The sequence below is a fragment of the Lathamus discolor genome, chromosome 7, assembly GCF_037157495.1.
Source record: "Lathamus discolor isolate bLatDis1 chromosome 7, bLatDis1.hap1, whole genome shotgun sequence".
Classification (NCBI taxonomy): Eukaryota; Metazoa; Chordata; class Aves; order Psittaciformes; family Psittacidae; genus Lathamus; species Lathamus discolor.
This window is the reverse complement of record NC_088890.1, coordinates 4,464,464-4,487,190: the sequence shown is the minus strand read 5'-3', so window position 1 is coordinate 4,487,190 and position 22,727 is coordinate 4,464,464. Positions and strand designations below refer to the sequence as shown.

The following is a 22,727-nucleotide window of genomic DNA, read 5'->3' as shown; positions in this document are numbered from 1 at the left end:
CGATTTTTTTGTCTCACTAAACTAGACTTTCATTTTGTCTAGATTCTATGCATGCTTTTGTCTTTGTGCAGAAGATGATCTTGAGGAATAGACACACTGAAGACTGAACTCTTTCAAAGGAAGTAGCTTCCAAAATAAAAAATTAAGTGACTGAATTCCTCTTAGGTTTCTTGACCCTCAATGTGTGTTTCTCTCTGAAAAAGGAGCTATAATGACAGCTGAAGGCACTGGATCTTCAGATCATTGCAAACAGGGTTATTCTTCCTGGTTTGCTTTGACATAGAAATAAATCTGCAGCTGTAAATTGGGGAGCATTTTACTAACTAATTTGTAATATAGGTCAACAGTGTGAAAAGGTTCAAGTCCTGTTCCCAGATATACTAACAATATCAGCACTAGTGAGACCTTAGTGGAATATTTAGACTAGTTCCTATAAGCTCTTCTTGAACAGTAATATTGAAGATAAGAGAAATTCTGGAGATGAGAAACAAAACTGTAAGTTTCGGAGAAATGACCTGCAGGGGAAGATGGGAGAAGTTGAGGTGCTTAGGCTTTTAAGATTGCCTGTTAGCACTGCTCTCTTTTCTTTCTCCTTATCCTGTCAGTGGATCTCTCCTTTGACAGAATGCCTCTTCATCATGTTCCACCATTCTCAAATGCTGCAGTTTTCTCAAAGTCCCCTTAATTATTTAGTCACACAAACTCAAGAGGACTCAGGGGAGGATTGAAAATTAAAGGAAGGAATTTAAAGGTTGTTACTCAGGTAGTGCTGGAATAAGGGAACAATTGATGAAAAGGCAGGTAAAAAAGGTGGTGGTCTGCTTCATTTCTTGCAAAGCACGCAAATATGGGGACAGGAACCAGATTTTCTCTGTGGCTGTAACAAGAAAAAGGGTGAATTCCAAATTTTAAAATACTTGTTAATGGAGCAAAACCTTGCACGAGGCTATCAAATGAGTCTCCAGAACACCTCTCTTTTGATGTTTTGAAAGCAGACAAAGCAATAGGACTATTGCTAATAAATCAAGTATAAATAGACAGCTGACAGACTTGACTGCTGTTGTCAAAGGGACGGCCTGCACGGGATTCTGTAGGACACAGTATTGTATTCAACTACAGTTATAAAACTTAAATGCTTACTAGTGGTGAAATAGTTTTTCAAAGAAAGTATTGGAAGTTCAAAAGTACAAAACTTACTCGAGATTTAAAATAAAATACGTAACACTGTTATTGGAATCAGTGGAGGTAAAAGAACAGCTTTACCATTATTTCTTGAAGAACTTCAATTTAATGAGTTTTAATTCTTAGATTCTTGAGTTGTGTTAAATGATTTAAACTTAAACAGGAGAAGTTCTTTATTATAAGGATGGTGAGGAACAGACTGCCTAGACAAGTGGTAAATGCCCCATCCCTGGCAGTGTTCAAGGCCAGGTTGGACAGAGCCTTGGGCACCATGGTCTAGTGTGAGATGTCCTTGCCCATGGCAGGGGGGTTGGAAGTAGATGATCTTAAGTTCCTTTCCAACCCAAACTGTTCTGAGACATAGGTATGTGCATTTGTATGGCGGATATATGTATTATGAATTGCTGCAAAGTTCATTCTCTAACAAAGTCTCTCAATGGCTAGTAAGAATTTTTTAAGCATGAATGCATTTCTGGGTTCAGTATATCCAGGCCTATTGAACTCAAAGGCATTGCTGTTATTCTTGAGCTGCACTGTGGTGTAAGCTCTTAGTACATATCAGCAGAGTATTATCCTATACTTTTTTTAGTCTTCTATTTTTTTCCCTAATTATTGCCCACTGGATGTTGTTGGAGGGAGGACGGTGGTAGGGTAAGATGGACTCTTGCATGGAGGGCAGTTTTTATGATTTGTCTGGTTTTGCCCTCAACTCAGTTTATCAGTGATCAGCATCTTATGATTCTGTAGTACTGAATAGTAGTATGTATTTCCTGTATTTTTCCCAGAATTTGAAAATACTCCCAGTCAGAAGTACATTTTCAAATTTCTGTTTTTCCCTTTCTCTAATCAGTTCCTTACCTCACAGAAGAGCTTGGTGCTCTGCTCATGGTTTCCCTTTAAAATATCAGTCATCCACTCAATTAAGAAAACCAGATTTGATCTGACCACCGCAATGAAACTGAAGACATTCCAGGTGTTTATTATATAAAGCATAATAACTTCCAGGGATTTGCAATCAAATGTGAGTGAGCCAGCTTTGATTTACATTTTGATTTTTGGCTGGACATCTTCGCTAGTGAATGCGTTTTCCCCTGCAGACCTAGTAATTGCAGCAATTCTTATAGTAATACAGTAATTATTTTTGAGTGTGCTCATAGAGGGTGTTGGAAGATTTACACTTAAGAAATAAACAACAGTCATTGTCACTTTTTCAAGTTCAGCTTTGAAGAGGATCACTATTTATTTTATGAAAGTAACTTCTGTGACTCTGCAGGTCATCATGGATTCTAGTTTTTCTTTATGGAATTTTACTTTTCTTTATGGAAGGAGACGTATTTTACAAATTATACTTGTAACAGAAATGTATGTTACCTCCTCATCTTTCTAAATGAAAAGTTTTACAGTGAAATCGATTCAAGGATTAAAATTAAATGAATTTAATGAATTAAATTCCCCCTAAGCAGTACTTTTAAAGGCATTAGAAGTATTGGTGCTTGACGCTGCAGTTTGAAAGGAACATGGCTATGAGTTGATAACTCTTTAAATTACTACATAATTTTGCTGGTATCAAGCATGATTCCTGTTTGGAAATTGATGGTGTGTTATCTTCTCAATTATTCCTTGTATTAACTAGAGCTTATCTGTGGGCATCACTGCTACTGCCCTTCCTGCTCCTCTTCTGAAATTCATTGAGGTGAATACCAGCAACTGACACTAAACTAACACCTATTTGAGTTTCTGTTAACATTTAATTGCTTATGTGGTGCTGGAGGTCCTGTTCAGGTGGCCCTTTTGCAGGAGCTACAAAGGACTGAGGCAAACAGCTGGGAGAAGCAGCCACTTTGGCCATCCTGCTTGAATTGCATGCTACTATGTGGTTTCACAACCTTAATTAGTTGCCAGCAAAATAATGTGCACAAGACTGAGTTAATGATAAACGTTAAGAGTGGAATTAATGTGGTTTTATTGAACATAGGTCTTGTGTTGAAAGTTGTGGTTTAATTTTTATGGTTTATGTGTTAGGTACATAGAAGTAGCTATGAACACCTAATATAGTTGTAACTGTTACTGTAATGTTCTGATGTTGTAATATTGTATGGCACTCCATACACCATAAAATTCTTACTAAAATATTAGATTTTACGATGTCATTAAAGCTAAATGTTTGCTGAAACATTATTAACTTACTAATTGACATCTGAAAAAGTAGTTGTAGGTAAAGAATCATCAGATACCTGTTTCTTGTGGTTTCCTTTGGGTTATGTTGGCAATCTCCGGGGTTTATAAGCATCTGCTGCAGATTACTTGAAATTATCATTGACTGAGGTTGTGGGTTGCATGGAGATTGGAGTAATAGTGAGTAACAGGGAGACTGAAACAACTAGAGAGCATGATCTGGATTGCTCAGCAAGATGAACTTAAGCAAATAAACGTGAAGGTGTGTAACAGGGTGACAGAATTGTGATGGAAGTATCGATTCTGAAAATATATCAGTATTTAGAATGGACAGCATAATGCCGTAGTGAAAAGGCTGAGAAATGATGTTCGATAAACTACAGTTAGGGTTAGTGAGGACATGTACAAATACACATGTGTATTTGTAATTATGGTATAGGTGGTACCAGTACTAGACTGTTACAAACTTGCATTTTTTAGAACTGTTCATGTAATTTATTTGTATACAGAAATTCTCTGTCTGTCTTAAGAAATAATATCAATGTCCATGGTTTAGCGTCCACGGTTTAGCATCCATAGTAAGGATTATTTATCTTGCAGTCTGGCTACATATGCCTGTTTTGACTGTTCAATTTTATTTATAAGCATTTCTGTCAATTGAATCTTGATGTATTTGAATTGGTATATTGCTTCTATAAATAGTATAGTGGAAGGAGGTTGCTTAATCAGTATTCTTCTTGCCTGTAGTTTTGAGTGGATTTTAATAAACTGAGTTTTACCAAAGGCAATGTACTCCTCAGCAAGTGCGCCTTAGCTTTTGCCTGAAGTAGTTGTAATATGTTCAAATTCTGTGCTTCATATATTTACATTATTATAATGTTATTGCATCATGAATATGCATCAACGTGATGTTTTCACATGCAGGGTACTTGCTATTAAGTAGCTATTCCATGCTACTCCATGTAATGTTATCTACATCAGTGAGTTCTATTATCTATATCTGTTCAATATTATTTGGGATTAAAGAAAAAAAAAAAAGAAGTATAAAACCCAGTGCATCTTTTAAAAGAAATCTACCTGTATTTTTATGCTGAAGTGTGTACATGAAACTCTTACTAATTTTTTTAATATTGTTTGCTTTTTAGTGAGAGGTTTATGGTGAGGTTAAACAAGAACGGAGGCCCCAGAAACCCGGAGAAGATAGATCGAATGTGTGCACTTTTCACAGTACGTGTCTGTTGCCTTTCTTCTTCCCTTACAGTAGTTTGATTGTAGATATAGTCACCCTGAGGGGAGAAAACACAGTTCTTTCTTTCCAATTTATTGAGTGGAACAGAAGCTGATTTTAAGTTTTGTTATAGTTATAATTAAATGTTAATGAGAAAATGGACATACTTATAAATTATTCTTCTGGCTAAGTAAATATACTGAAGTACTTCCTTTTAAGTGCATTTATTCCTGCTTGTAGTTTGAAATTTTGAGTATTTTCATTGCATGTACTCTTAGAAAACAGGTTACAGGTTGGCCTGAATGTGAAGCAAGGCACTTTTTCCAGAATCTCAAGTTTGTCAAACAACTACACCACACACAGAAACCCAGAAAATTCTCCAAACAGATTTGTGTCATGGCCCATTCAAGAGTCCATGTAGCAGCCCCAGGTAGATGGTGCTGCAGCATCTTTCCCAGTCTGTGGCACAGTGTGTGTGATGGAGCAGAACAGACCGAGATGTGCTGCAGAAGCAGCAGCCAAGTTGAGCTGCAGAGAGGTGGTTGTGATAAAGGAAACACTGTGACTTCCTAAGTTTCTGCAGCAGGTCTGTGCAATAGCTACCCCGTCCTGACACAAGGCAGATATGACCGACGGTACCAGCAGTCTTTAACCATCTGTGCCAGAAAGACAAGATAAGGAATACCCATCTGGCTCCTACCAGATGATACCTCAGTTGGGAGTAAAATAGCCAACTAAGATTTACCTCCTTTTAATCCTTCAGACTCACCTCTCGCCTAGCTGCTTTCTTGTTTTATAGTTTTGCTGTACAAGATAGTAGTTTTAAAAACCTCAAGCCTTAATATCCATTCTGTGCTGGTCTTAAGCTCTGTTAAACATTGCCTCAGAATCATGTGTCAGACCGTGATTTTATCTGCCGCTTCTTCTCAGAAAGAATATGGAAATCTAGAGACACTGAAACTTAACAGCTCATCACAGAATAACTGTAAGGAATTTCAGATCCCAAGTGTGATAAACACCTTCCATCATGACGCACCTTTAGCTAGTGCACATGATAGAAGCTCTTTGACAGAGGTATTTTTACCTCCAGTGAAGAAAAAACATGGCAGGCAGCTTTGGTATAAACTTTCTTTCTGGCAGTGAAACACTCTGAGGTCAGGCAGGGCTGGTTGCTGAAATAGGCATGGTTCCCAGCACCATTCCCTTTTCTCCTTTAGGAAGATAGCTGAATTTCTCCTTTTAAGGAACAGAACATATGTAAGGATATAGGGATGCCTGGTTCTGCCTCCATCTGGATATGAGATGCAGGTCAATCCAAGAATAGCACTGACACTGATGCTGACATGAGTAGCAGTTCTGGTTTTGGTACCATCGGTAAATTGCTACCAGCTGATTAAACGTCATCAGAGGTAACAGTGTCTTAGTATTGCCCCTGGCACTGCTGGTAACTCAAAACCAATTGTCTTCCTCTTCTCAGAGAAAGGTGGCCAGGGAGCAAGCTTCAGCACTGGTGTCTGGATCGTGTGAAACAGTGCAGTGTTGGAGTAAGAACTGCTCTAAGGATTACTACCAAAAGGCAGCACAGACTGGTTCATATCAAGTTTGGCACTTTCTGGCCTCTGAGGTTCATAATTCGTAAAAGGATTTTTGCCATCAGACTTCCCCCATCTACACTGGTGCCACACTGCTTAAAGGTCATGTAAGAACCATCCTGTTTCACACCATGCTGTGAAGTGTGAAACACTTTTGCTCCACTGACCTGCAAACCAGTCTTTGCACGCTTTCAAAGATACCAAACGAATAATGATATGCTATGTCCAGGGGCATAATGTTCCAGATGAGACCTGCTGCATGTTGCAGATGGGGCTAGCATAGTATAAAAGAGGCCAGCCCTGAGCACTGCAGTCTGGTGCCACTCTGTAGCACTTCTCTTTCTGACCAGGGATCACTCCCAAGCTACCTTTTGATTTAGCTGTACAAAAATACCAAAGCTGCTGTAGTAGTAGCTCTCTGGGGTGCTTAGACTTGTTATCTATCACTCTCTCTGGTAGAACGTGTACTCTACATAACAGGAATAATGATAACTGGGAAAACTATTGTACAAAAAATTGTACACTTCTGATATTTTTCATCAGTGTATTCAAAGAACTTTCCAAAATATGTAGCAAAGGAGCAACAAATAATAGCTTTTTGAATAACCGTTGTATCCACAATGAAATTATTGTAACTTCTTAATTAGGAAATGCATATAAAATAATATAGTTCTACAATTTTCAGGTTTGTTCTTAAGGTTGTGTTAGTTTTGACTCTTGATTTCCTCACTCTCCCCCACGACCCCACAGTATCTTTCTAAAAGTTAATCTTTCCCAGAGGCAAGAAGCCCTGTATCTTAGATAATTCAAGGTATGCCTGTCTTTTCCTGCTATCTCTTTTGCTTCTAGGGGTTCAGCTGTCTCCTTGTGTGAGATATCAAAATTACTTAGGTTGTGTTTTTACATCTGCTGTCATATCACACTAAAGGTGAAAAACTGCTTCCTCGGAAGATTAAAGCTCGCTCAAGCAAACCTCAGCCTATGCATGCTTTGAAAACATTCCTGTGTCTGAATTAAAATGTAACCACACAGTATAAGCTTGCTATTTTTGTTAAATACCTCACTCTGTCACCTGTAATGTTGGCAACTGAATTTGGTAAAGCTGTTGAAATAACTGATCAGTGGCAGTCAGGTATCCTAGATTCACTGATTTGGGGGTGGTAGTGTTTGTTTTTTTTTTAACATACAGTTAGACCTTTATAGGGACCAGCATGATAAAGAACTAACCATTGTTATAGAGCAACACTTTTCCATATGCAGTGTGGTGGGGGGAAAAGAGGTGATTTTCTAAAAAGCCATGGAATTAGAATTATTACGAAATTATTTTGCTTATCAACCAGTACCATTTAAGAAGCTCAGAAGGGTGTGGGAAACAATTCCCCTGTGGACACAGTCCTAAGAGCACCTTTCTGGAAATCGGTTTATTTATACTGTACACAGGCAAATAATGAACTTAGTTTGTCCTCTTCTGGTCCTAAGTCATGTGTGTGTATTCTCTGCAGAGAAGTTACCTGAAGAATTCCTCAAAGGGGCTGGGGTTTTCTGGTGTTTGTCCGTGTCATAGTAAGAATTTCTCTCCTTGTAAAAAGCCTCTGCTGTACAAAGTGAAATACAAGGCCATCTGGGCCCACATTTTTGTGTCTTTTGACTGTGACACAGTCTATTTTTTGTGAAATTGAAAAGCGACGGAAGTGTGAGCCCATCAATATGTTCATGCCCTCCATTTCCTGATATTTTGACAGCTGCCCTTTGAAAAAATAGTTCTCTAAATTGCTGTTAATTACAACTGGAAATCTGATAGTATAATAAAATTCCCCCTGTCAAATCACAGATACTTGCAAAAATCTGTTACTCTCTGGAGTATTAAATACTACCTCCAAGTTTTGTTGCTTTTTCAATGTATTGTCAGGCACTCCTGAGATTAAAACTATGTCAAATCCCTTCTTACCATGGAACTTCGATTTCTCCAAGATGTGCACGCTAAAGCCTACCATATGCTATGTTGGTACGTTAGGTGATGAAAGCCTGGAAAGTATGTTCCTTTATTCACGCAGCAGCAAAATAAGACTTGAAGAGAAACCGATAAGATTTATATAGCTTAATTCTTTGGCTTCAGAGAGGCGTGATCTGCTAGCTAGTAAGCATACCAAGCAGCGTGTTTGCAACTCTCTGCATATGCTGCCCAGAGAAACACAGTGCTCCTTTTAAATGGAGTCAGAAGATACAGCCATGAATTTATTACTTGCCTGCTGTAATTTAGCTATATTACAGTGTTTGAAAGGGACTGAAACTTCTCCTTAGAATAAATTCTCTTTATGCCTAGCTCTCAGTCAGTGGGCCCAGATTTTATTGTGCTATATGTCACTTTAATCTGAAGCTCAGTGTTCATGTGCATTGCCATCATAATCTCAGTAGTTGAGATTTGGTTTCTCAAGTCACATGGGGAAGGAGTTTTCTGTGTGACTTTTAAAGTTCATATCTTAGCTTCCAGCAAAATGCAATTTTTAATTCACTGAATTAGTTCAAACTAGGAATGACAGAACTTAGATGTCCACAGTTTAAAATTTCCTCCCCCTTTATGTAAGAATTGGATTTTTTCATTTTACAGTGCTTTAAATACCATTTAATTGTGTTTTGTTAAAGGAAAATACTAGATTTTGTTTGAACCTGATATTTTTACAGTTGATTTTTGCATTGTTTTTTCACAAAAAAAAAATAAAAAATGAGAGTATTAGAAGTCCAAGCTACATCTGTGCATAGAAAAGTCCATCATTGTTTTCGCTGTACAGCTGCACATTTTAGAGGTGATGGTTACTTCTGGGATATGTATCTTTATTCGATTGAAAAGGGGAAAAAAAAGGTAGAAGAACACATAGCTATCATCTCAAGTTGTTTGTGAAGTCATATGTGATGCCCTAGAGCTGTTTTTAAAAAGCCTTATGTTGAAATCGTTTTGTACAAACCAACAAAAAAATTGTTTGAGGAAGATGTGAGGTGATGTCAGTTGCTTCAGTGTAAGGGGAGGAGTGAAGCAAACAACAGTAACTGAGCTGAAGCCCTCCTTTTTGGGTATGTCTCTTCCCTATGCATTCACACTTCACTCTCCCGTATTCTTAGGAAGAATACATTAATCATTTTGCATTTCCAGTTGGTCTTCTCCTGAGAAATGAGTGGAGCAACGCCCTTTACATCTAGGGAGAATTTGGAGGCTGTCTGGTGTAAGTCAGGACATAACAGTAAGATGGTAGCACTTAGCAGAGGGAAGAAAGAGGCAACAGCTGTTGTTGTAGAGCACAAAGAACATTTTTGCAACAGAGTCCAAAACATGAATGAATATTCTCATAGTACACAAACATGTGGTGTTTAGAATCTCCTTGTCTTGGAGGTTAGTAACATAAGGAAAACTTGTTAAACAATGCTAATGTTTTTAGAAAGAAGTGTTTCCTAGTTCTTTTCTCCAGTTAAAAAAAGAAGGGAGGGGAATGTCTTTGTTTATAATGTTATCAGGGAAAAGCACAACATGCCAAGGAAATTGCAATTAAGACAGCTTCAAACATGTGAAGGCAAAATGCTGCAGTAGTGAATTATTGGAAAGTGCTTCATGCATATTTCTTAATTCAGTTTCTTTAATAATAAAGCTTTGTCAGGGCCAATAATACTTTCTTGTATTCACTAGCTTCAGCTTTCCTTTTGCTCTTCTGTAGGTTCTCCTTTTCCCAGTTTTTGCAGTTCTTCAAGCTCATTTTTAAGTTTTGACCTGGTATTCTATCACCTGGAACTTCAGAGTTTTCATCCATGTATATGCGTGCTTGCCATAAAAATAACTTCTCAGAGATCTTAAAGTCCTGTGTTTTGCTGAGCAATTATCTTAAAACTGAATTTATTTCTTAGTTTTTCCAATACGCTGTCACTGTTTCAAATGTCATTAAACCGTTAGAATGTTTTTTGCTGAATGTAGCCCTTTCCAGCTACTGTGCTCCCGAAATCATCACTCAGCATGTTTCAGCAGTTAGAATGGGGCAGGGAGCATTTCCAGAAAGCAGTTTTTCATGCATCGTGCCCTGGTTTTGAATGTCGAAGAAGGTTAGCTATGAACTAGCTGCCCTTGGCTCCCTGACCTCATGGTTGAGACACTGCCTTGCTGCTTTTGTAATGTAATGAACACATACGAAAAAGAGTAACACATTTGCAAGCATTAAAATAAACCATGTCTCTGAGCCTTCCACTTTTTCTCCTGTTGAGATTTTTACTTGTTCTGAGGAATTGCACCAATCCACTCCTAAAACAGAGATTAGTTCAAAACACATTTTTAATCTGAATTGTGACAGTCATGCTGCAGACTTTTCTAGAGCCATCGTGTGACACAAAGACTACACAATGAGAGGTCAAAAGATGAAAAAGGAAATCAGAAGGGAAGGAGAAGGCTTAGAGACAGGGATGGGACCTGCAGTCAGGGGATGGGGTGAAGGAAGCCAGAAGAGTTGCAGTTAAGGTAACTAAGGGGTTTAAATTTACCATGTAAACTTAATACAGTCTAATAATGTGTTTGAAATAAGGGTTAAATGAATATTTTAAGTGTTTGTCAGAATTTTGATATATCATTGGAGTCAGAAGCTTCAATTTTTCTTTTAAAGACTATTCAACCAATTACAATCCTTCTATACTCGTCTGTAAATTAGAAATCATAATACTTTCTCTTACTAAAGATGGGGGAGCTAGATGAATGGAGAGTGGTACTGTGTGGTCCTTGTTACTGTTTGTGGGAGTTTTGCAGGCCCTTGTTTTGGAAGTTAAATTTTTTTAATGTCTGTATTTTTTCCAATCTTTTAGGATCTCAGCAGTAAGGACATGAAGAGAGATTTGTACATAGTTGCCCATGTGATCCGAATAGGTACAGTATGATTTAAAACTTGAAATATATATCATTAACTATGGTTTTACTTTATTTTTTTATGTGTTTTTTAATTGGCATTATAATGATTTAACCAGTGAGAAAACTCAGTCATAGACCAGGCCTGTCTGCTGAGATTAATATTCAGACCATATGTAGCTAAGTGTTACAAAATTACTGATGACTGTTCCACAGTGATTTTTTTTTTCTCAGTATGAAACAAAATACTTGATTAAATGCCATGTTTGGGGGAAGATGAAGAAATTAAAAGGCTTTTAGTTTAATGTTTCAGAATTCAAAATGAGGTCTTTTTACTGATGATATGTACCCAGTTTGCAGGACAGGACATCAGCATACCTAGCCATTCACATCTAGTAAATCAAAGGCTGTTAGACAAATACACGGAAAAATCTGGTTTCTGCTATGTAGGAGTCTGTAGTGCTTCCAAGAACCCACACTCAAGTTTAGGAAGATGCCTGTAAAACAGAAGAGCAGGGAAGCTGTCACACCTGTCAGGTGTTCTTCCTACCTGATGATGCCAGAAAGGAGCATTAGCAGAAGTACCTGCATGTGGGAAGCCTGTCAAGCTTGCAGCCCAACATTTAGCAGCATACACTTGCTGCTTTTCAGGTTCTCTTGGCTGCTCACATAAAGCTGTCTAAAGGAGAGATCTGGATGTGTAGTGCCTGGACCTGACCCTGCCCAGGGAATAAAGCCCCTCCTTGCTAATTCACTTGCCTAGAAACCCTTTATAGAGTGGGTTTCTCTGACTGTTCGTAGGCCAGGCTAGGCTTAATTTATTCTTGTTGAGATTTGCTGTAGCAGGAATGGAAAGTGTTTATGATTGAAATTGAATTTAGAATGTGTCTTACAAGGCATAATGCAGTGCTGAAAAGTAGTTCATGGACAGCTAGATGGACTTTTTGCCCAGTAGTGTGAGTGACTATATGACTATGTAACTTCTGGTATTGGAATTAAATTGCTACAATCTCTTTTAGATGGAAGGTGTTTAGTAGAAAAAAAGCTCTAGTTTAAAAGGATATCATTAGTTAGTACAGGGAGTTAGTAACAGGGTTAACTACAGCTGCAGTTAAATGGTTCTAAATTATGAATGTTTGTATTCCATGGAGAAATTAGCAAGTATGAATTTTACCTATGTTAAGTGTCTTATTTCAAATATTCAGGCTGAAATTGTTATCAACATATAATAGGAATAACAGTCTCTTCAACTGTTTTGTTCTAAACAACTGAGTAGTGCACTCTCTTTCATGTGTTTCAGGTTTTTAGTTAACTGAAAAAAGGCTAGGTAGTGTTTGCAGTGAAAGGGTATTTAACCCTAATTCCAGCCCATTCACTACTTGCATCCACTACCAGCCACAGGTACCTTTTCTGAAATACAGAAGGTCTAAACAGCTTAGTGAAACTGTAGCTTTATTGTGTTATCCTGTGAGTGACAATGTGCCTTCTAAGTCACAAAGGTGTTGGAAGGATTGGTTTTTCATTATCTGGCTTCACTGTGTCATAAAGTGCGGAAAGCTTAGAATTACTCTGTGTGACTGGAGATGATAAGTGAAGCTTGTAGAAAGATACGGTGTAGTTCAAGCTCAGATTTTTAAGCCTGATGCAAGAAGTGCTGGACCAATTACTATGCGTAATGTTACCAGTTGGCTTAGATTATCATGGTGATTTTTCTGGTCTTGGTGTTTTTTACTCCATTAAAAACTAGCTTTAACAATAGAAAGTTGAGCAGGTTTGTATCTCAGAATTCTCCTTTATGCACTCCAAGATAAGTATGATAGATGACACAATATATAATGCATTTCTTTAAAGCAGCTGTATAAAGGGAAAATTAGTGTAAATACTGGACTGTAATGGGAGGACCAGAGTGAATCTCCCAGTGTGGATGCAGAGAGGAGACTACCAGCTGTATTCTTGGCTCATTACACAGATGATTTGTAGTCAGCCCAGCTGAATACAAATATGTGTCATGGAGCTGCCCATCAAAGATGGCCAGACATGATGCTGTTCACTTTGCCCTTGAGTGTTCTATTAGCTGAAGGAGGTGATGTGCCTTATTCAGAGTAGTCAGGTGGGTTCATGTGGACCTCTGGATTTGAAATAGTGTAAGAAGAAAAAGAGTGAGAAGTTGTGGTGTGTTGATTTTGGCTGGGCACCAGGTACCCACCAAACTGCTTTATCTCTCCTCATCAGGACAGGGTGGGGGAGAAAATAAGGTAGAAAACCCCTTGTGGGTGAAGGTAAAAGCTGTTTAATACAGGAAAAGTCATGCACGGAAGCAGAGATAAACAAAAGATTTATTCTTTACTTACCGTCAGGTGGCGATATCCAGCTACTTCCTGGGAAGTAGGACTGTAGTACATGTAGTGGTTGCTCCAGAAGACAAATGTCATAACAAATACCCTCTCTCCTCCTCCTTTCTCTTAGCTTTTATTGCTGAGCAGACATCATATGACCCAAGAATATCTCTTGGGTCAGTTTGGATCAGCTGCCGTGGCTGTGTCCCATCTCAAGATCTCGCCCACCTGCAGCCTACTGGGTCAGGTGGGGGGAATGTTGGAGATACGGCCTTGATGCTGTATGAGCACTGTTCAGCAGCAGCCAAAACATTGATGTGTTACCAACACCTTTTCTAGCTGCCAGTACAAAGCACAGCACTATATGGGCTGCTGTGAGGAAAATTAAGTCTATCTCAGCCAGACCCAATACAGAAGGATAGGAAAGGCTGCAGGCTGTAGCTGAAACTTACTATAGGTATGCATGCTCAGAAGGATAACAGAACAGACGAAATGGCTGCATGTGAATCTCTAATGTTTTAAATTTCTGTTAATTTTAGGTCGCATGTTGCTGAATGATTCAAAAAAAGGGCCCCCTCATTTACATTATCGCCGCCCCTATGGGTGTGCAGTGCTGAGCATCATGGATGTACTTCAGTCAATCTCTGAAATAAAAGAAGAAAAGGATTTTGTTCTCAAAGTTTACACGTGAGTAACTCCTAAAGGAAGAAGGTTAGGAAAAGCACTTTGTGTATGTTGAGTGATGAGATACTAAAGAGATAGCAAATATCAAGGTGCCATTAACTGCATTTGCTGCTTTATCTTCCCCAGAAGGTGAACTAGTGCTGCTGGCACTGGTTTTTGCTCCTTTATTGTTCCAGAAGCTCATAGAAATTAATATTATCAAAGATGTTTCAGGTATGTGTAATGCTTCAGAAATTACTGAGTATTTCCCAAATCTGTGTGATATGCAAAGCCGCACTTTTAGTAATGTGATTTATTTAACATCTGCTAAACTGAAAATGAAATAATTATGCAGTATTTCTCCTGATGAAGGGAGTAGGTACTCATGCCCCATCTCCTGTTTGTTATCAGTCATGGTGACCAACAAAAGAAGTAGAAAACAACTGAAGTCAACAGTGTGTGACCAAAATCTCAAAACAAGCCAACATTTTTTGAGCAAGAATCTGTCTACAGTTATTTGTGATTTTGAACTTTGAACTAACAAATTCGTATTATGAAATGTGGTCTCACACTTGTAATAAAGAGGCAACAGACAAACTGTCTGGAGACTGCAGGGAATAGTTAAGTCTCTTGTCAGTGAGGATAAATACTGGCATGATCTGCTTTGCAGATTGCCTGAGATACAACTGACATTATTTAGCGGTCTGTAGCCACTATTCTGAGTCCTAAGATAACTTGGGGGGTTATTCTTTGAGAAGTGCATTCAGCAGCAGAAAATTTTATATTCAAGGGAGCCTGAAAATGAAAAATGGCTTTTGCTGTTCACTGAAAGATTCTTGGATATTTCTTCATGCATTAGAAATCTGCAAGTCCAAAGAAAAGTCTCTCAGTCAGTTCTTCCATTCATTTTTGCCAAAAGTTATGAAAACTGCAGCATAAAAGTTACAGGGAAGAAAATGGTCATCTTTCTTCTCATTGTCAATAGAATCTGGGCAATCTTGGCGTTTTGTCAACGTTCAGTTTCAGCTTGTCTCAAACCAGTGGTTTTTGGTTATATAGTTTATGTTAATATTGGCCTTGTAGCTATGGTGTTAATATACTGGAACTGCAGCATTTTGAATATTTACAGTAATGGAATATTCTGAATATCAGATTTCTTTTTTGATGCCCTTTTAATGCATTTTTAGCTTCTTACTCACTGAAAAATCAGAGAGAAAAATCTAAACTACTGGATTTCTCCATCTGTCAGTGATAAATAAAAGTACTGCAGCCAGTTAGAGCAATCCAAAGTCCTAATACTATGGTCAACAAAATCACAGGATAGAGAGCTTCCCTTTTCTTCCTCTTCGTCTGAAGTGCTTTGTTAATATGGATTCCCTTCACACCACTGAAAGTACCAACTGAAATGGTTAAGTAGGTTTATACCAGCTGTTGCTCTTCATGTCTGTTTCCCCACACTTTGTTTTCAACATCCACACACAGCCATTAGTGCCTTCCCAGGGAGGAAGTAGGACCCATAACAGAATTCTACTCTGTAATCAGATGCTTGTAATTTTTTATCATTGTTGTCATTTCTTTGGTTTGTAATAAGTCTTGTACATCGTTGTTTTATATTACTGCAGTTTCTTTGTAAGCATCTAACAAAAATGTTCAGAAGGAAAACAGATGTATCTGAAGGACACCAGCTTATCCATTTTGCAGCTTTCATAGCTGTTGGTCTTCCGTAACAGAAAGTTTTCACAGGTTTACCCACTTGCATCTTCTCTTTGCACATTCTTTTAGCTAACCTACCTTTTCTTGCTTTTATAGGCTAAAATTGAAATGACAGATTTTTGTTGTCTGTAAGTTTAAAGTTATATGTGAATGCTTAAATGCTGGACTGATTTTTTTACCTGCTGTTCTCATTTTGATTATTGTTAAAATGCCCCAGGCCAACCCAAAAACATCATAAAGATGAAATAAAGAATGAGGTGTATTTGTATTTTTAAAGAAGCAGTAAAAGACATTCTTTTTGTACGCTATCTAGCTAAAGCTAAAGCTTACAGCTGCCACAGATGAGGCAGTCAGCATACAGCCAGAAAAGCCTTTTCATGGGGAGAAGCTGGAAAAAATTTGAGAGACTGAAAACCTAACAAAGGCTGAGACAAATAACATGGTGTTTCAATGGAGACTTTTGCTGGATCCACAAGAGAGAATACTTATGTGAGGGAAAAAAAATCAATTTACTTCACCACTATTTCTCAGCTTGCCTTATTATTGTTAAAGATTTATGGCTGAAAAATACTTCTTTCTCACAATCCAGATTTTCCTGTTTGCTAATCCCACAGTCATGTTATAATCTTACTAAGAGGATATAGTACCACAGCTCTAGTTATAAGCTCATTATGTAAAAGCATGAAGGTTTACTTTTATAATTCTTTTTAATAATATACATGTAAAATATTTTACAAGTGAGATGGAAACCAAATTGTCAATCCATTTTCATGGCTTTTATGATTTTTTATGTTTAATGGAAAATTTTCATCATTGAACTCTTTGTGTCAGTCTTCCCATTCCCCTAAAAACTTTCCCTATTTCTGTTTCATATTATCTTGTCTTTATTTATTTTGTCCTATTTTCGCACAGTCCTTTTATTTCCTCCTTCTCCAGCACTAGCTCTTAAAATTCCTGCCTCTTAATGTGGTGTATTGCCTGAATGCCTTTCCCTTTTGTTAATTCAGTTGTTGCTATTTGCCCAGCTGGACGAGAGTGTACATCGCATTTATGTCCCCATCTGTCTGACATCAGGGTCTGATGTAGTATGGCAAACATTCCAAATGGTAAATTTACTGTAGAACCAGCCAACCTGAAAAGGTGATTGATGGCTCAGGAGAAAATTCTTGTTTGAACGAGAAATAGATTTTGTAATGTATTTGGTATTTAGACGAGTAGAATGTTAACACAATAAAATGCATTACAGGCAAGTGGTTTTGGGCCAGCATTTCAAACTTGGGAGAATATTATTCTTCTTTGTGTTCAGGAAATGTAAAGTGCAGCTTATGTTGGTAGTTGGTACAAAACTAGCTTTAAGCTATCTTCACAGTCCATTGATTTTGGGTTAACTTTGTTCCAGGTTAATTTGCAGGCATAAGTCACTGGAGGCTGAAATCTATTTTAACTTGCTCTCCAGAGGCTGAGCAACTAAAAAATTACCAGAGGTTAGAAACTTTCTGTAGTCTTATCTGTAAGGATGGAGGATGGTACAGACTTTGTCCCAGAGGTTATGTCTCGACGTTAAGGAGAATACTGTTTGCAGTAGGAAAGATTACTTTTAATGTCTTGGCAGTGTGAAGATAATTATTATTTTTTCAACAAGTAAGTTGAACATTGGTCAAAGTTCTGAGTTGGTACAGAACACCACAGTTATTGAAAGGGGGCTTGTGCTGTCCATTAATGTCTTAGCTCTGTTGTGTTTTGGTTTTGAGCGATTGTTTGAGCAAGTCCAAATGTAGTCAATTTGCCATACTGTTAAGTTCTGGAAGTTTACTTCAGTGCTGACCTGTCTTGAGTTACTGTGTGGATATCTGTTGTCTGTCCTCCCAGAAAGGGTATAGTGGTTACAGAAGGTATGGAGCAGAGCAGTTAAAATGTTTAATGTCATAGTGTTGTTTATGAGAGAGTTTAAGCATGTGTGGAGCTTCAGCTTGGAGAAAAGTAGTAGTGGGAACTGATACAACCAACCAAAACTTAAAAAATCGTGGTGGAGGGTAAATTGTTGTTCATGGAATACAACTGTACAGGAATTAGGGATGCTCAATGAAATTGGTAGGAGATGACATAAAAAAGATGGAAGAAAGTACTCTTTAGAAAGCAGGTAATAATCTTCGGGGTTGCGTAGTCACAGGATGTTGTGAAGACAGTCAGCAGTAGCAAGTCCAGGGGGCATTAGACAAGTTTTTGAACAAGTCCATAAACAGAGGCATAGGAACAGACAAGGATGTATGCTCTAACATCCCTAATTTTTGGCTTTGGATCCTAAACAGAAGTGTGGCACTTCTGACTTAAGTGCCCAAGATCCAGAAAGAATCAAGCATCCAGGTGAACTTTTGCTGTCTTGCTTTGCTGGCTCTCTGCTCATGTGATTTTTATTCCTTTTGTGGGGGGTTATTGTTAAAAGGAATCTGTATTTCTCCATGACCAGAAAGGAAACTGAAGCATCTGCTCTGGTGCTCTCAGCCATCTCTGTTGAATGTAATTTCCAAAATGCTGCAGTGTCCCTAATTTCTCTCTCCAGAATCTTGCCATCAGAATAATGAAAATATCCATAGAGCTATAGATAAAGTCATTTACAGAAGACTTTTTTTTTATGTTGTTGCTCCACTTCAGAATATTTCTACATAAGGCATGGACTGGAGCAGTAGGAGATAATGGGTTTGACTTTCCACTGCACAGTTACACTGTCTGATTTTATGGTGATGGAGTAGCATTATGCTGCGGTAGAAAGCATTGCCCGTTCTTTGTTATATCTTGTTGTTGTCTTTATAATTCTTATTAACTTGTGTTTTGGAGATAATACATTTCAATTTGAGGAAACAGTCCTGAGAAAAGAATAGAGGAGGAAATTGGAAGTTAGCCATAAAAAAACATACAGAAAGAAACTCTCATGTAGGTGCACGCAATGTCACACGGTTAGTCTGAAGTCTCCAAAATTACTAAAGGCATTGGAATGGTGATAGGAGATGTTAGGAGCTGCGGGATCCAGTAGCCTGACAGAGGTAAGGCTGCCACAGCTCCCTGCCCCCAGGTCCAGCCAGGTACAAGGCTGAGCCTGTATTCTGTGTGTGCATTTGCACCATACATACACTTAGAGCCTGACACACAGATCAACACAGGCAGAAAGTACACACTAATACTAACACATAGACCACCAAAGGGCTCATCCTATTTTCCTTTCTAGCTTAGTAGGGTAAGAACTTGTTAGTGGAAAACATATATACATATGCACACTACAAACTCTTCTAGTCTGTTGTTTTAAACACTCGGTTCCATCACAGGGCATGGTCAGACAAGCATACTGACAGCAAGCTATCCACATATGCATGGGCTATTTTATACCATTATCCTTCTGTTTCCCTATAGTTTGTATAAAGTCTTGAACAACTCCAAATGCTCTTCCACAGCATCCTGTAATGAGTCATGTATCACCAAAGGCAGTAGCCCATATCAGTCTTTAAAGGGATTAGAGCTGACTGATCTTGCTGGATTTTAACCTGGACATTGTGCTGAACATACTCCTGCAGCAGATGTTGTTCCCCACTTGCCATTGTTCCTCTTCTCGTTTGTGTTCAAGATGAGCCCTTAATTGCATGTCCTAATAGGGAAGATAAGAGTTAGTAGGAAATATTAGAACAATTTTGTTTATAGGTGCTGCCATTAGGTGGTCATCTTGGTAGGATGCACATCCAGCAGGTTTGAATCTGATTGTCCAAGGGCAGCCAGCTGTCCTGCCTGAATGTTGCTTGTGTTACAATCCACACACCAAATTGTTATGGGCTTATGGAACTGATATTAACGACTGAATTTTTCCTGCTGAGAAAATATTGAGTGGAAAAATGAGGAATCTATTGTCAAATAATTACATTGTAATTTCTATCCGAGGAATGGGTTGAGGATTTACAGATGGTAACATAAGAAATGAAATACAACAGTATTTAAAGATGCTTTTTAAAATTACATCTAGATGAACAGAGAGTTGTGAAAATGCTCCTTCAGAAGATGATGTACATACAGAAGTATACTTTGTGATGTTATATATCTTCATCCTACAGCTTGGGTGGGGGGGATGCATCATGTTTCAAGGAACTCTGTAAAATATGTGGATAAGCAAAAGTCTTGTAAATGACTTAGATACTGAAAAACAGGGCTTGATTTATTCTTTCATATTTCACTTCTTGATTTTAACTTTTTTTTTATCTTACTAAAAAAAGGTAATAAATGACAAGAGTTAATTTCAGCTTAAAATTAATCCATGTAGAGAATTCAAATAGGATGTCCCGACTTTTCTTCATTCTGTCATAATATGAAGAGTGAAACAATGGCTTTGATAACAGAAAAATCACCACAGGTTCCAAAGTGTCCATAAAAAGGAGAATAACCATTTGGGAATGTTTTGTTTGTGGAATGTCTTCCACTTTTAAAACCAAGAGTTATGTGGGATTTCTCTCATTCATAAAAATCCCAAAACCTTTCCAAAACCTTTCATGCTATCTCTACAGCAAAGTTGACTTCCCTGACCTAAGATGGTTCAGCATTAAGCTTTTAACTTGAATTAGTGTTCTTTTATTTTAGGTGTAACAACGAAAACGAATGGTGCCAGATCCATGAAAACATTATTCGCAAGTCCAGCACCAAATACACAGCACCCAGCTCAAACTATGGTAAATATTGACTTGTACATTTTTGCCATAATATCAGCTGAAGATTTCCTTTAGGAAATTGTTAATTATTTATGGCCAAGAAGCTCAGTGAGATGCAGCATTATATATAGCTGAATTTTTCTTTACTTGTGGTGATTTAAAAGTTTAGCTGAAGTTAATTCCCATTCAGTTTACAGGTGAAAATCTGTATCATGTCTGTCAGTTTAACCAGGAAATAAGAAAACCCCAACGCCTGATACTTTTCCTTCTCTGATACAGCTTACAAGGGCATTAATTCAGCATGCTAGATTTCCTTCATTGTTTTATCTGTAGTGTTATTTTTATCTTGAGAGAGGTCAGCAATGAAGAGAGAAAGTGGCCTGTTGTAGTATTAGCTTACTTTGAGTATTCATTTATTGGCTGTTACAGTTACTGAGTGTAACCATGCTTCTGAAAATTGCTAGCCCATGGGAGGATACAGCATAAGCAGCAATCAGTATTGGCAGAACTCCTTTAAAAGGTGTTTTTTTGTGACACTGGCCTAAGTCACTGTGACCAGACTTGGGTCTACAGGAAATGAATAATTTAGATTTCATTCATCAGAGTTCCCTTGAGTAAAACTGTCTTCCTTTTCATCCTGTATTCCCTTGAAAATTCCAGGTATAACACATATCCAGAGCTTGCTTTCCTGAGGATACCATGCATTCTTGTCAAAAGAAGCAAAACCAGGGGTTAAATTTGTCTAACATTTGTCTGACTGCTCAGAGAATTCTGGCTGTCAAGAAAACAAGCAGTGGTTTTGTTCCGACAAATTAATTATCAGGAAGACTCTGTGATAGTTGCAGTGCTAAATGTTTGAATTCATAGTTCATGAGAATAACTGTCTTAGCAGGGGTTTTGCCACCTTTCAAATCCCTTTTTGTTTTCCTAGCTAATGACAGGTAACTGTGGGAAGTGAATTTTGTCGTATCTTATTACCTTATTTAATGATTTCTGCTGTTTGCTAATTCAGACAGATCATTACTGTTCCATCCCAAATGACCCAGTCCATAGGATACAGTTCTGCTTCATTACAGCTCACTTTGCATTAATTACCACATGCCTTATTTATTGGTGTACTGATGTCCGAATACTTTCTGTCGGTGTACTGGTGTCCGAATATTGTGTGAATTTCATTTGTTTGCATATGGAGTTTATTGAGGTATTGTAGTGGAATATGCAGTTCACACTCCTGTGGAAGGTATTAAGTGCAACAACAAACAAATAAAACAGTCCTCAGGTTTGGAACTTTGTTATATGCAAAGCAGGTCTCCTTCCCTGCTGTTCTTCCTGTTCCAGCTAAGGTCATCCACTACTTATCATTAAAACATTTTCCTGAATTATTTATAACTTTGAAACTTGCACTGTTTGCATTCATTTCCAGGGCCAGGTGTCTGCCTAAAACTTTCATTATTCTTTTCCCAAGCATGAACTTTATTGAAGAGCAGAAAGAAAGGCAAATAGGTAGCTTTTTACTCTTGCCTTTGGCTTTTAAGAATAATTATTTCAACTATTTCATTAAGATCTAGTACATCTCTGAGGCAGGAGGCTGGAACTTGATAGATGTCCTGTGGGAGCGGCAGTATTGCATGCTGAGATGATTTAAGCCTAAGTAGTACAGTTTGGGCCTCTGAGAGCCTGCTCTTACATGGAGGAACTGCTCAGTTCACAAGTGTGAATTTTCCGTGAAGAAAAGCTCATGGGTTCTCTCCCCACTTCCCAGCTCTTGTAAAAAAGTCAGCTCTCAGAGCTGCTACAAGAAGCAGAAAAAACCCAAAAGGATAGGCTGGATCGGAAGGAGGACTGGAGAGTAGATTTACAAAACCTCTTAGGGAAGTTATTTGGGGTGGAATATGTGAAAGGATATGATGTAAGTAACGTATGTAATACTGTGTTGGAAAATCACATTGCATATTTCCTCTAGTGACTGATTTTTATAAGTAATAGATTGATTCTAGTGCTATTTGTTAAGCACTGTGCTTGCTGGGAGTGGGGAGGTCTGAACTTCCAAATTTGCTCCACTCCTTTCAGCTGGAATTTTTAAAATTTATTTTCATTTGTTTGGTTTTGATAGCGAAAGAGGATCTAAAATTAACAAATTTCTCCTGTAAGTGGCAAAAATAAGACTGATTTCTGAAGAATTTATCTCATGTTCTGTTGAATCTTCTATACACATTCACACACAGATGTACACTCCTGGGTGATACTCAGTGGGTTTGAATCTTTTCCATGGTTATAAAGCCTCTG

The 22,727-nt window shown here is 38.0% G+C and overlaps 1 protein-coding gene across 1 annotated transcript in view; it reads left to right on the top strand.

The window, feature by feature from the left end:
• DOCK3 (dedicator of cytokinesis 3) overlaps positions 1 to 22,727 on the top strand; it is a 208,073-nt gene that overhangs the window by 98,238 nt on the left and 87,108 nt on the right. Inside the window, exons 10-13 of the mRNA XM_065687003.1 lie at positions 4,503 to 4,584; positions 11,008 to 11,068; positions 13,923 to 14,070; positions 20,374 to 20,462. Coding sequence (XP_065543075.1) covers positions 4,503 to 4,584; positions 11,008 to 11,068; positions 13,923 to 14,070; positions 20,374 to 20,462 — 380 coding nt within the window. The remainder of the gene's footprint in view (positions 1 to 4,502; positions 4,585 to 11,007; positions 11,069 to 13,922; positions 14,071 to 20,373; positions 20,463 to 22,727) is intronic.